Raw genomic sequence first — 13,494 nt, 5'->3', positions numbered from 1 at the left:
TGTCTCCTTTACAAACTAAAGTGCTCCTATCAGCTATATTTCTTCTCTCCTTTATGTACGTTGTCAGCATTCATACAGCAGCATTCATTGGGGCTGTACATAATAGGGCACCTCTGTGTGTGTATAAGTGAAGGATTAGGCCTAAAATAGTCCCTTGTCAACTGAAGAGATGCAATTTTATTTTTTCCACTTAATTTATTTTTGAACGTTTAACTCCTGCAAACGTGCAATACTTTCTTGTAAGACTACAAAAGAAATCCTTACAAAAATTACAAGATGTTCTTGTCCAGGAACGTTTTCTCTTAGGTAAAAGTAAGAAGTACGTTGTATGTGACTATCTGGAGAGAAGAAGTCCTATTCAGATAAACTGGGAAAGTGGCCAAGGAAATTTGTGACTTTTTTTCACATGAAAAGAAGATTCTTTTCCATGCTCTAAGAATTTATTTTTCTCAACATTTGTCATACCAGAAGTATTTAAATTCAGTGGTCGCTGGAAGGGAGCTGTTGTGGTTTGGGAATGTAAAACATGTGACACAGTTACAGAATATTGGAGTTTCGAGAATATTCAGGTTTGGTAATGAGGAAAAGAGCCTTATATATCTGATGTAGTAGAGTACATGAGGTTAATATACCAAGTCATTAATTTTGTCAGACTTCTTGTCTGTCTTTATTTTCAGTCGCATTGCAGCAACCTTCTCAATTCTAGTCTCATGTATAACTGAATTTTACTAATCCAAGGGGATTTAATTTTGACTGTAGCGCTTACAAATTCTAAGCAGAATGGCTACTGCTGTTAATGGGATTTATAGCAGTAGAATAGATTTTTATGTGCTTGAGTCATTCAAAGGGACTACTGTGGGGAAAATCTCATTTTATAAAACCATAGAACAAATTCCAAAGATATGTAATTTTAAACATATATTTTAGTTTCTAACATCTCTTTGACTTAACTGTGCAGTGATGGCATAGTAGTCTGGATTAAGTTGATTGTAGTGGTTCATTTGAAAGAAGGTATTTCTAGTGTTTTAGGCAATGACAATAGTAACAAATTATATTTACCATGTTTCAAGACAGATAATCTTATAAATGGTTCTTTCCTTACTGACTTGTGAGTTATGTAGTATTTCTAACTACTTAAATAAACTGTATGTGTCAAGGCAAAATAATGCTTATAGTCCTTGAAAATACCAGTTATTCATTATTGCCTTATTTCAAGGACGCAGGATTCATTGTAGCTCCTGTGAACTGCAGTTGTAATGTTGATGTTTGGACCTGACTTTCAGTGATACACACTTCATTTGGAAAAGTATGATATTAATGACTGGAATTTTATTCTGATTTCCTACGCAAGCAGGCCAGTTTCTGATTTCCTTCTCTGTTGTAAAGTTACTGTTCTTTTCATACATTTCAGTCATTTTTTTTTTTTTTCAGAGAAACAGGGCAAGCAGTTTGCTTCTGGAATTCAAATCAATTTGATATAAAAAGCCTCATTTCCATTTGAAAAAACACTAAGGCAGCTATAAGATTGTGATTTACATTAGTTCACTGAATCATTCATTCCTCCTCACTCTTCATCAGTGCTGAGATGATTTCTTCTTTGATTAACTTCAGATAGATGTTAGAACTGTTCCTTCACAGAAGACTTTTAGATACTTTTTTGGACTTCAGTCTTAATTACTTTCCATTGCTAGACTGAACTAACTACCAGTGTGTTTAAATGCAGTAAATGCATGCTCGTGGGTTTTTATAAATAATAATGCTGTCTTTAAGGCTGTATGCTCTTGTCTCTTGTGTATGTTGTTCTGGTTCAACATTTTTCTAGTCATGTTTGCTAAAGTCTAATCTTTCTCAACTTTGTTTTCAGTATAAATTTTATATATTATATCTGTGTTATAAGAATTGCTGCATGTCCTTCACCAAAAGAAACCTAAGAGTCTGAAGAGAATTCCTTTTAAAAATTTAGGAAAGGTTGCAAATACAGCTTAGTAAGTGTGTGGTATTGAGCTGTTCAGTTGGTTTATTTTTGTCATTTTGTGTTGTTTTTCTGTTAGGAACATAGTTTCTGCCCTATTAAATCAAAATTGTAGTCTAGCTTAGTGTTCTGGGTCTGATGATAGCTAGTTATGAGATTCTTCAAAGGAATGTGCCAGCATTGCTGTAATAAACAGTGCTAGAATAAATTCTCCAGGAAATTTTGTTTCTAAGATTGGACTTAAGTTTGCGTATCCTTTGTCCTAGGATATTGCATTTTCTGGAGCGGTTTCCTTTTTTTTTTTTTTTAATCTTTGTAATCTGAACAACATCAGAATAGAAGCAAACACTGAAGTCTCATTATCACAAAACAGAATGTTTGTTGTTGTTGTCATAGAAATCCTGATGCAAGGGCAGAAGACAAATCCATGAAATCTTGTCCTGCAGTTTTACAGGATCAAACTTTTTCCCCTTGTCAAGTGTATTTAATGAGAGCTCTTATATATAAAAGAGGTTAGCAAATGTGATGCCCATCTACAAGAAGGGCCGGAAGGAAGATCTGGGGAACTACAGGCCGGTCAGCCTGACCTCGGGGCTGGAGAACGTTATGGAGCAGATCATCCTGAGTATCATCACACGGCACGTACAGGACGACCAGGGGATTGGGCCCAGTCAGCATGGGTTTATGAAAGGCAGGTCCTACTTGACTAACCTGATCTCCTTCTACGACAAGGTGACCTGCTTAGTGGATGAGGGAAAGGCTGTGGATGTTGTCTACCTGGACTTTAGTAAAGCCTTTGACACCGCTTCCACAGCTTTCTCCTGGAGAACCTGGCTTCTCATGGCTTGGACGGGCATACTCGTCGCTGGGTATAAAACTGGCTGGATGGCCAGGCCCAAAGAGTTGTGGTGAATGGAGTTAAATCCAGTTGGTGGCCGGTCACAAGTGGTGTTCCCCAGGGCTCAGTACTGGGGCCAGTCCTGTTTAATATCTGTGTCGATGATCTGGATGATGGGATCACATGCACCCTCAGTAAGTTTGCAGACAACACCGAGTTGGGCGGGAGTGTTGATCTGCTGGAGGGTAGGAAGGCTCTAGAGAGGGATCTGGACAGGCTGGAATGATGGGCCGAGGCCAATTGTATGAGGTTCAACAAGGCTCAGTGCTGGGTCCTGCACTTGGGTCACAACAACCCCATGCAACGCTACAGGCTTGGGGAAGAGTGGCTGGAGAGCTGCCTGGCGGAAAAGGACCTGGGGGTGTTGGTCAACAGCCGTCTGAATATGAGCCAGCAGTGTGCCCAGGGGGCCAAGAAGGCCAACAGCATCCTGGCTTGTATCAGGAATAGTGTGGCCAGCAGGACGAGGGAAGTGATCGTCCCCATTTACTCAGCACTGGTGAGGCCACACCTCAAGTACTGTGTTCAGTTTTGGGCTCCTCACTACAAGAAGGACATCGAGGTGCTGGAGCGTGTCCAGAGAAGGGCAACGAGGCTGGTGAAGGGTCTAGAGAACAAGTCTGATGAGGAGCAGCTGAGGGAGCTGGGGTTGTTTAGCCTGGAGAAGAGGAGGCTGAGGGGAGACCTTATTGCTCTCTCCAGCTACCTGAAAGGAGGTTGTAGTGAGGTGGGGGTCGGTCTCTTCTCCCAAGTAACAAGCGATAGGATGGGAGGAAATGGCCTCAAGTTGCACCAGGGGAGGTTTAGATTGGATATTAGGAAAAATTTCTTCACTGAAAGGGCAGTCAGGCATTGGAACAGGCTGCCCAGGGAAGTGGATGAGTCCTCATCCCTGGAGCTATTTAAAAGATGGGTAGATGTGGTGCTTAGGGCCATGGTTTAGTGGTGGACTTGGCAATGCTAGGTTAATTGTTGGATTTGATGATCTTAAGGGTCTTTTCCAACCTAAACGATTCTGTAAGAACATCTAAGATGCTGCAAGCAGGAAAAATGGGCTGATAGGAACCTCATGAAGTTCAACAAGGACAAATGCAAAGTCCTGTATCTGAAATGGAGTAATCCTGTGCAACAGAACAGGCTGGTGCTAAACTGGCTAGAAAGCAGCTTTGCAGAAAGATACCTAGGGGTCCTGATGCTGATTATGAATCAATCATCAGCAGTGTTCTCTTGCAGCGAAGAAGGTCAACTTCATTCTGGGCCAGATTAGCAAGTGTTTACCTAGTACATAGCGAAGATGATGCCAGGCTCTTCTTAGAGATGCTCAGTGAAAGGATGAGAGGCAAAGGACAAATATAGGAACACATGAAACTTTTTGGCTCAACTCAAGGGTCATCAAACACTATAACAGGTTGTCCAGAGAGGCCATGGAGTCTCTGTACTTGGAGATACTCAGAACTCATAGTCATTTTCTACTAGTGATAGTTCAGACACTTTGTTATTTACAGAGTAGTAAGTAGTGGTATATTCAGAGAGCACTGAAAAAAAATTAATTTTAAAACAATTCTAGGTCAAGTATGTTTGACATGTAACTTCTATTACATCCAGATGTAATGGAGATGCTCTACCAACTTTAGAAGGGTAAGTGTATTTTAAAAATTTATTTAAAGCTATTTTATTTTTGGAATATATGTTTTATTCATCAGTGGATTTTTCATTAGTCACAAATGAATTAGTACAATAGCATAGGCAGAACATTGGCTGGGTTGATACTATTTGCATATTGTAGATACTTTTCATTTCTTTAATATTATGACAGAGGGAATGTTCCAAGAAATTTTGGCACATTTCCTATGTTGCCAAATGCTACATTTGTATTTTAGTTCATGGACTGAGCTTGATTTCAAATATAACTTCCTCAGAGTTTTAATGATGAATTTAAATTCCCCACTATTTTGAAAGTTTTCACATTACCATGGCTAGGATACTGAAATTAAGCTGTTGGTTTTGAAGGAAAGTTCAGATTATATATAATGTGGTCACATAAATCTGTGTTTGTTTTGTTTTTTAACTTATTTTACACTATTTTGAGAGTTTCTTAATGGAACATTTTGTACCTCCAAGAGGATGGTCCAAATTTGCTTTTCTATATTTTCTTTTATATATGGATTCGGTAGTCCTATAGATAAAACATTATAATTGTTAGGAGAGAATAAGAAGAGAGAAAAGTGTTTATTTTGGGGACATTTTCAAGGGTAAAAGATAAAATGATTTACTACTTCAAGCAGCTTTGCATGCCAGGAGCTTGTGACTGTAGGGGAAAAAATTAGGAAACACATATAGTCTGTATAACTTTAGTTCTTGGAAAAATAATAAAGCAATTTGTAAGCACGCTAAGATAAAATGGATAAGTAACAGCCAACATTGATTTGTTAAGAACAAATTATGTCTGATCAATCTAATTTTCTTCTCACTATTGTGTGTGAGAGAGATTGTGACTATAATGAGATTTTTTCTAATGTATTGTCTCGTGTCTTTTTGTAAACACAGTAGGGAAATCCCTTCTGTTTAGCAAGATTACTCTCATGTCCTTGTAAGTCTTAGGCTTCACTTTTCTTTACAGATTAGTGTAAGGAAGTGAATGTTTTTGGATTATGCAGGTAGGGGTGTGAACCTGAGGACCACTAAACACAGTTACAGAAGCATCCTGTGCTCAATAACTGTGCTGATGTTCTGTGAAAAATTCACAATGTTAAATAGCCTTTAAAATATCTGATTTCATAGTTGAGCAGTTTCACAGTAGGCTGCAGCATGAAGGAGCAGAAACATATGTTCAAGATCTTTTTAAAGATTTTTTTTCATACTGTGTTTGTTACTGGTGGGCCTTTAATGAATGAGGAATTGAATTAAAGCACTTCAAGAATATAAAACACACTGCAAAGATGTAGTAGATATTGTTACTGAAATTGTGAAAATTGAAGATTGAGAGAAACGTTTGCTTTCTGCTTTGGAATAACAAGCTCTCATACAGGAAAATGATATGTGGTATGGATTTTGCCTCAATTAGCCAAATAGATTTTGAGAAGATGTAATTTTCTACAGCCTATGAGTTGGTTGGTATGCTGCCTTTAGGAACTAAAATATAATAAATATATACACAATAAAGGTATATACAAGCTTGCTGATTTACACTCGTTGTACTTTATTATGGATAAGGGAGTCTTCTCCTCAAAGGACATCTTTTGCAATATCTAAAATAAAGCCCCCAAAAGTTGAATGCTTAATGTCAATAAACTGAATAATCGTAGACAAAAATCTATATAACTGTAAATACCGACTTCCAGAAAGGTGGAGTAGGGTCTCCAGCAAACACTGAAGCTGGATTTCCCAAGCCATGGGGCTGGGTTTTGTCACAGCACAGTTACGGCATGGGAAGCAGCAAATTCTGCTCATAGTAGTAAAACACACTAAATAAAGTTCATCCGGAAAGGGGCTGAGAGTTGAATTAATTGTTTTAATGTACCGGAATGGCATGAGCTATTTTGCCCCACATCATCTTCCGCAGTGATCTGTTCCATCTCTCAGATGGATATTTTTCCTAAGTTTCTGAGGTTCTGAAAGATTTACGGTGCTAGAGGTTTCATAACTGTGCAGAGAACGTGCCTCAGCACTTCAGCCCTGCAGTCCTAATACCTAAAAGGGAAGGGTTTAAGGGATGTATTCATATAAATGTTAGGAAAGTTCATTTTGCTGGGTTCAGGCGTGTTTGTATGGCAAGCAGTCTGATTTAGATTCTGTGTATTGTGCATAAATTTCAGTTCTAGCAATAGGAGGGTTTCCTTCCTGTACTGTTGTGATCCTCCCCTTTTGGGTATGTTTTCTGCTGCTCCTTTGCTTCCATGCTCTTCTTTTCTACATTCCAGCCTTTTTCTCGTTTTCTGTGACATGGCAGTAGAATGAAATTCATGTATGCATCTAATAACACCAAACTCTTCAGAACACTGTTTACTGAGCTTCCAAAAAGAGACATTTGATTGAATTTCATGTGGGGGGGAGGGGGGGAGAATGAGAGAGAGAGTAGAGGGTTGTATTTCAAAGTATTAATTGGAGAGCCTGAGCTTTTAAAATTAATATATCCTGGTTGCTCCTCAGACCAGTCAAAAAGCTAGCATGGTTAATATCTGCATAAAATGGGTTAAAATAGGAAAAGGAAGGGGGGTAGAGAGTATAGACATGAATAAGATGGTCAAGTTGTTTGCATTAATTTTATTTAGTATTACACTATAATGTAGAATTCATAGAATTACACTGTAATGATCTCAGTGCTATGAGAGCTTTTGGATAAATAACAGACTCTAGAAGACAAGAAAATGGCAAATGCAGTGCCCACTTCTATTTTAAAACAGGGGGAGATGGAGTAGGGAATTAGAGAATTTTTAGGTTCTGGAGAAAATATTGAGCAAATGAATGAATTACTTGAAAATAGCTGGGGATGAGACTGAAAGGTGGACTAATTAATAACAAATTGTGTTAAGTCAGTCTTCTTTCTGTGGAAAGGGCAACAGATCTTGGAGTTAGTAGATGAAATGCATCTTGAATTTAGTGCACATCTTTTTTGATTGTGTTTTACCTGACTTCTCATGTCTTAGGCTAGAGAGCACAATGGCAAGAAAAATATATTTATTATAGAAAAAGCAGAAGTATAAAAATATATTTATATATAAAAATATATTTATTATAGAAAAAGCATTATAGAAAAAGCAGAAGTCTTATGGATGTAAAAACATATTTTAGTAAAGTCAATTAATTAATCTTTGTCGGAAAGTTAGATGATGAGTTCTACTGGATCACTTATTTATATGTTTAATGCCATTTGGACAACACACTTTATGGAGCATAATGACCACTTGATGCGTCCTTTATAAAGCTGTTTGACAGGATTAGTACAGGTAGGCTGCATTTTTGCTAATTTCTGGCTGTGGTACCATTGAAAACTTGCTGATTATACTCCCAGAGTGTTTATTAAAATAGGTACTAGTAGGAACCAAATTCCTTTGGGAGCTAAGTGCTTATTAAACTGACTTATGGGGAAATTCAGTATTTTCTCAAGTGCTGTGGATGAGAATAAGATGCATGTGTATGTGGTTTTTCTAAAGCCTGCAAACGATGCCTGGTAGTGGCATACATGAGAGCAATATCTTGTTGCTCCTATAACTGATGATTTTAATACTTTCTTCCTTCCCTGTGGAGTCTTTTTTTTTTTTTTTTTTCCTTCTTCTGTAGATGTTGGGATACTGAAAGCTCCCATGGTGAGAGATGGTCACTGTTGCACAGGACTTGTAGAGAGAATCTCTGCTGCCATTATGACTTTTTTCTCTTTTTGTGGAAGGAACTTATGGACTAAATTAAGTCTTTCACTCAGTAGTGACAGAGAGGCCATTTAGATCTTGCATGGGTAATTGGTGAAGAATCTTTTTAAAAAGAACAAAAAAGCCCCACAAAAACCAGAGTTCACGTAGAACAACACTCAACCCTCCCTTAGGCTCCCTGCCATGTATTTTCCCTGCCCCTGCTAGCTTGAAGAGCATGAGTGATGAACTAAAAATCTCTCTCCTCTTCTTTAAAATGAATAAATAAATAATTTGACAAGTCTTAGCCTCTTCACTGTGTAAGTTGAGTTCAGCAGATGAGGAAATGGAACTGATGATGAAATCAAATAAATTGGCTCCAAATCATGAAATAAGCATAAAAAAATATCTATATGAATGATTTTCAGTACTGTTCACCTAACAGGAAGTATTTATATCTGTCACTAATGTTTTTAGCTCAAAGTATTTTCAGTTGTTCAAGAAAGTTGTCTTAAGACAACTCTCACTTGCTGAAAATGTAGATTAATTAATATTTTAAGAAGCTTTTGTCATAGTATTTTACTTCTGCAGTACTTTCTTCACTGTGGCTTAAAGCAGTAACTTTATTTAATGCACATCTTTATATGTGATGTGTAGAATATAAAGCACAGTTGAAATTGTGAAACTGAGCAAATGTATTTCTCTTGGTCCATGCTGCTGTTCCAAAAATTACATTTCAGTGAATGTACATTAATATCATGAATTTGTTGGGACGAAAGGAAGCAGCAGACTGTGGAAAAGTCCTATAAATTAACCTAGCTGAATTCTGTTGCCTTCGAAAGTGTCGACAATCCAATTGATACTAACCACAGGATCCTGTGGAGATTAGTGTACACAATTAAATGTTGGGAACAGCGTATCCATGGGAACAGCTATTGCCTTCATATGATGGTATGCAAATTAGTTCCTACTTTCAAGATGAAGTTTCACTCCTACCTTCACAGAAAGATAAGTAAACAACTCAAGAGTTGTAGTATAGTTTGGGACATGGTATTTCTATACAGACAATGTTTTGTTCTAGTTATTTTTATCCCAGTCAAAGAGAGACTATGGCTTCTCTGTAGGGAAACATTCAACCATTACATTTGTAGATTTAGTCCTGCGTGTCAATGGAACTGGGACCTTGGTGAAGCTCCTCTCCTTAGTATGTGAAACCACTTGTTCTCTCCTTTCAGTAGGAAACAGTCAGTGGTGCAGGGGCAATTTCACGTGGATAGAAATTAGTGAGTTCAGTCTTGTATTTTCAGTAAATCAGAGTAGCCCCAGATACTTGAAATGTGTTGATATAAACATATTCACCTTTGACAACCTTGATATTTTTGAAACTAGGTTGAAATGCAAATATATGTTGTCTTCAGCTCAAATTTTAATCTCCACTTCTCACTTTGTTTTAGGGAAGCAGATATTTAGCAGCAAAAATGAATTTAGAATCAGCACACTGAAGTTCCACCCTACAGAGTCAAATATTTTCATTTGTGGAGGATTCAGCCCGGAAGTTAAGGCTTGGGATATAAGGACTTCTAAGGTAATGGAAATCTTTTTTTTTTCTTTTTCTTTTTTAGAATGGTTCCTAGGTTGGATGTGCTGTGCATTACTAAGCTGCTAGATGTACTGGTCTTTCAATGAAATGTTATTCTGAAGTATTTTGCATTTGTCATTAATTATGTTGCCATTTGTCGATATGAACCTCTGTAAAGTTTTTGAAGCACGAAAAGGAACATTGAACACAAATGTGATTTCTTTTTTTTTTTTTTTTTGTTTATGTAAATATGAGTAACATATAGTTGAATTAAATAAAGCCAATAGCTCACTTCAGGATTGTGAAAAAGGCAGTTGTGTACTAGCAAACAGTACAGCTAACTTGTTCTTCAAGCTGTTACATGTGGGTCAGGATGCTTGTGCCTGCAGCTTTCGTGTAGAAGCCTGGAGTAACTTTACATTCATGAAGGGCCACAGAGAGGCATGTATAGCCTCTGCCTTTACTTTATCCTGAACCATGAAGAACTGTGTGCTTCCAGCTGCCATTCAGAGCTCAGGTAAGACCAGAGCTGCACTCTGCCAGTGGAAGCGTAAGGCAAGCCGACAGCCTCATGTACGGAACAGCTCAAAGAGCAGCAGTGACTGTAAAGTGAGTAGTTCTTTGTTTTCCTTTGAATTTCTATGTGGGTAGATCCTACTCATTGTAGTTAGCCATCTGTTTGCTCTTGAGGGTGACAGAAGGGATCTGAAAAAGATAAGATTGCTTATCCAAACTTTGTCTCTGTACTTTGATGTACTAAGAATAATAGGTGAGAGATGTAGGCAGATACATTTAAGGTATGAGGGCTCTAACGAGGGTTCTGAAATAGTTATGGGAGTTGCTCTATTCAGGAAACACATTATTATTGTGCAATTAACAATCTAATTCCTGTGCTGTGGTTGTTCCTTTTGAATTTGTCACTGATGTGTGAGACAAGAATTTAATTGTGTAGGATCTATATTGCAGGCTTCCCTCACACGAATAAGTTCTTAAAAGAAAAACTTTAGTAAGTGCATATCAAGACTGCCAAGTCTGAGGCTATTCTGAAAATAATTTTTCTGTGAGTTTCAGAGTTACAGTGTCAGCATGAAAACCTTCGTAAAAAGTTTGACGGGATTTACTCCATCCATCATGCTTGTATGATGGCTAGTTTTCCTTGATAAGGATATGAAAAGATACTCAAAGCATAATTCTATGAAGGAAGATTCTAGTTTTAGATTGCCAAAATTGTAAATACTTATGATAAAGAATACCTATGTAACTTTTTTAAAAGTTATGAGATTTCCCATAGTAACTCTTCCCTCCCTCCCACTGCCTTGCACTGATATACAGTATTCTGGTGTTGTCAGTAAGTGATTTTGGTATACTGTCTTTAGCATAGGCAACTTATAGAACATAAAAATATGTATCACACAAATAAATAGTACCAGTTCAAAGGGTGTTTGTTCCAGGTGATCAGAGGTTACCCTGTAAATTTACTGTAGAACAAAACCATTACGTTTTTTCTGGCAGGGGGCTGGAGAAGAAAGACTAATAGAAGTCTTCTCTCCTGAACGGCAGAGGCAGTGGTTTCATAGCATGCAAATGAAGTAGGGAATACAATTGTTCTTTCTTGAGATTCTCATAACAGTAGACCTTCATTGTGGGGAGGAGGTGCAGTCTGTAATTGAACTTAGCTGTCCTTTTTAACATAGAGAAGACAATGTATGTCATGGTGGGCTGAATTTCCTTTAAAATGTAGTTCAGGAACACTAAACGGGTATAATCTTTTTAAGGCTTAAAGATTGTTGACTGTATTGTCAAAATTTGAGATATTTGGTCCTAGTCAAAGAGAAGATGGCAGATGTAGGTGGCAAAACATTCTTTCTGAGATTTTCTGACTTGATGCAATAAGCTTTTCTGTAAACAATATTGTAGTTGTACACAAAGTCAAATGATAGTCTAGTTGTGTACAAAGCCAGAGACATTCTTTCTTTCACCCCCTGTAGTTTCTTTATGATGGATTTTATGTCTGTGTATGTCTTTGAGTGACTATTTCCGAGAATCCTGTAAAGATAATTTTTCTCTAGATTTGAAATCAACTCCGTTTGATGAGCATGTTCATGCCAAAAATGGCAGTACCTCCAGCTTGCATGTGTCTAAGGTGCCCAGTCTCTACAGATGGAAAATGATAAGTGATCCTGTTCTATAGTAACAAATGACCAAAGTGGCACGTTGCAAAAATGTGCCTGTCTGGAAGAGTAGCTTACTGTTGGATACAGTTATGGAAGAATGTGGTTAGAAAACTTTCATAGATGGTAGGAGACAATCTCAAATATTGATAGTGGAGAAGGCACTTCAGTTTCAAGGAAATAGAAGATTCATTTACAATGGATATTTACAGTTCAAGGGTTATGCTTGAACAAGATTTTTTTGCAGCAATTCTGATACCAGAGATTGTGATGACAAGACCTGAGGACAATGGAAAATTGGCATTGACTCAAGTAGAATTAAAGGGCTAAATAACAGATGTTAATGCTTGTGCTAGATAAGTTAGTTCTGAGTAATCTCCTGAGTCTGATGCTCTCTTATTGTCAGTATGTCTGCCAATGTCTGTATTTTGATTTTATCTTTGAATGGTGTTATGGTGGCACCAAGACAAATGGCTTGAAAAATGCTGTTCTTGGTGGTTTTTCCCCCTTGTGACATTTCGGAGTTTGAGTAGTGCTTTCTCTTTGTACCAGACAAGGTATCAAGCAGTATTTTATTCCAAGCAAAGAAAACGCTAAGTGTGTTCATCTCTTAAAGCAGCTCCTTCCTGTTGGGTTTCAAATTCTGGCGCCTCAGCTCAACCACAGCCAAACTGTCAGTTGATATGTCTGGCATAGTTTACATGAGGCATTATTGCAGTGAGGAGCAGACAAATGTGTTGAGATGGAGGGTGCAGTAGAAGATGAAAAGGGAAGGGGCAATGTGCAATTTGTGAAGTATTGGCCTTTGTAAAAGGCATTGTAAGAAGGCAAAGGAGCACACCCATACTGATAAACTGTAGACTTTAATAGTCCACCCATTCATATCTTCTGTAATTCTCACTACCAGCAGCCTGGCTTGAGGTGATGTTCTGACATAGTAACTTTTGTGTAAACTCCATCTGGCAAAATTGCAGAGGAAAACTGCAGTTTTCAGTACTTTACCACTGCACAGTTAAGGAGAGAACAGTTATGCTTGGGATCACCTTTGCATAGGTTGCAGGGGATGACATATAAGCTGCGTGTGTGTCTGCATGCAGAGCCAGTAGTGAACGCTTTAGGTGACATCTATGGTTCATTTCCAGAGGACAGACACCGTAAAAACAGTTTGTATCTATGTAGAAGAGGAACATGAATAATTAACATTTTATTAATTTGACTATACATTCAGTCTAAAACAGCCCTCATGTTTTCTACTAATTAGGGAGTATATTATCTTTATAAGATACAATAAAATACTGTTTGAATCTTTATGCTATTCTGCCCAGCTGTGGTTTTTTGCCTCCTTGCTTACTGATCTGGGTGTGGTGCCTCTTTCAAATGAGCGCAATGAGGTATTTGTCTTTCCATGGGCCATTCCCTATCTGCTTTTAACACTCTTGCTGAAGTAGCTGGTACTCAAGATTGTTACATTATGAATTTTTTCTTTTTGACTGAGTGTATTGCTGTTGTGTGCAATATGTCACAACATT

At 37.7% G+C, this 13,494-nt stretch overlaps 1 protein-coding gene across 5 annotated transcripts in view; it reads left to right on the top strand.

The window, feature by feature from the left end:
* WDR25 (WD repeat domain 25) overlaps nt 1–13,494 on the top strand; it is a 72,682-nt gene that overhangs the window by 38,978 nt on the left and 20,210 nt on the right. For all 5 annotated transcript variants that reach the window (XM_082317000.1, XM_082316997.1, XM_082316998.1 and 2 more), the window contains one exon: nt 9,670–9,800. In XM_082317000.1, the coding sequence (XP_082173126.1) occupies nt 9,670–9,800 (131 nt within the window). The remainder of the gene's footprint in view (nt 1–9,669; nt 9,801–13,494) is intronic.

This window comes from Platalea leucorodia, assembly GCF_965183815.1.
Source record: "Platalea leucorodia genome assembly, chromosome: 7".
Taxonomy (NCBI): Eukaryota; Metazoa; Chordata; class Aves; order Pelecaniformes; family Threskiornithidae; genus Platalea; species Platalea leucorodia.
This window is presented reverse-complemented; position numbering and strand designations above follow the sequence as displayed.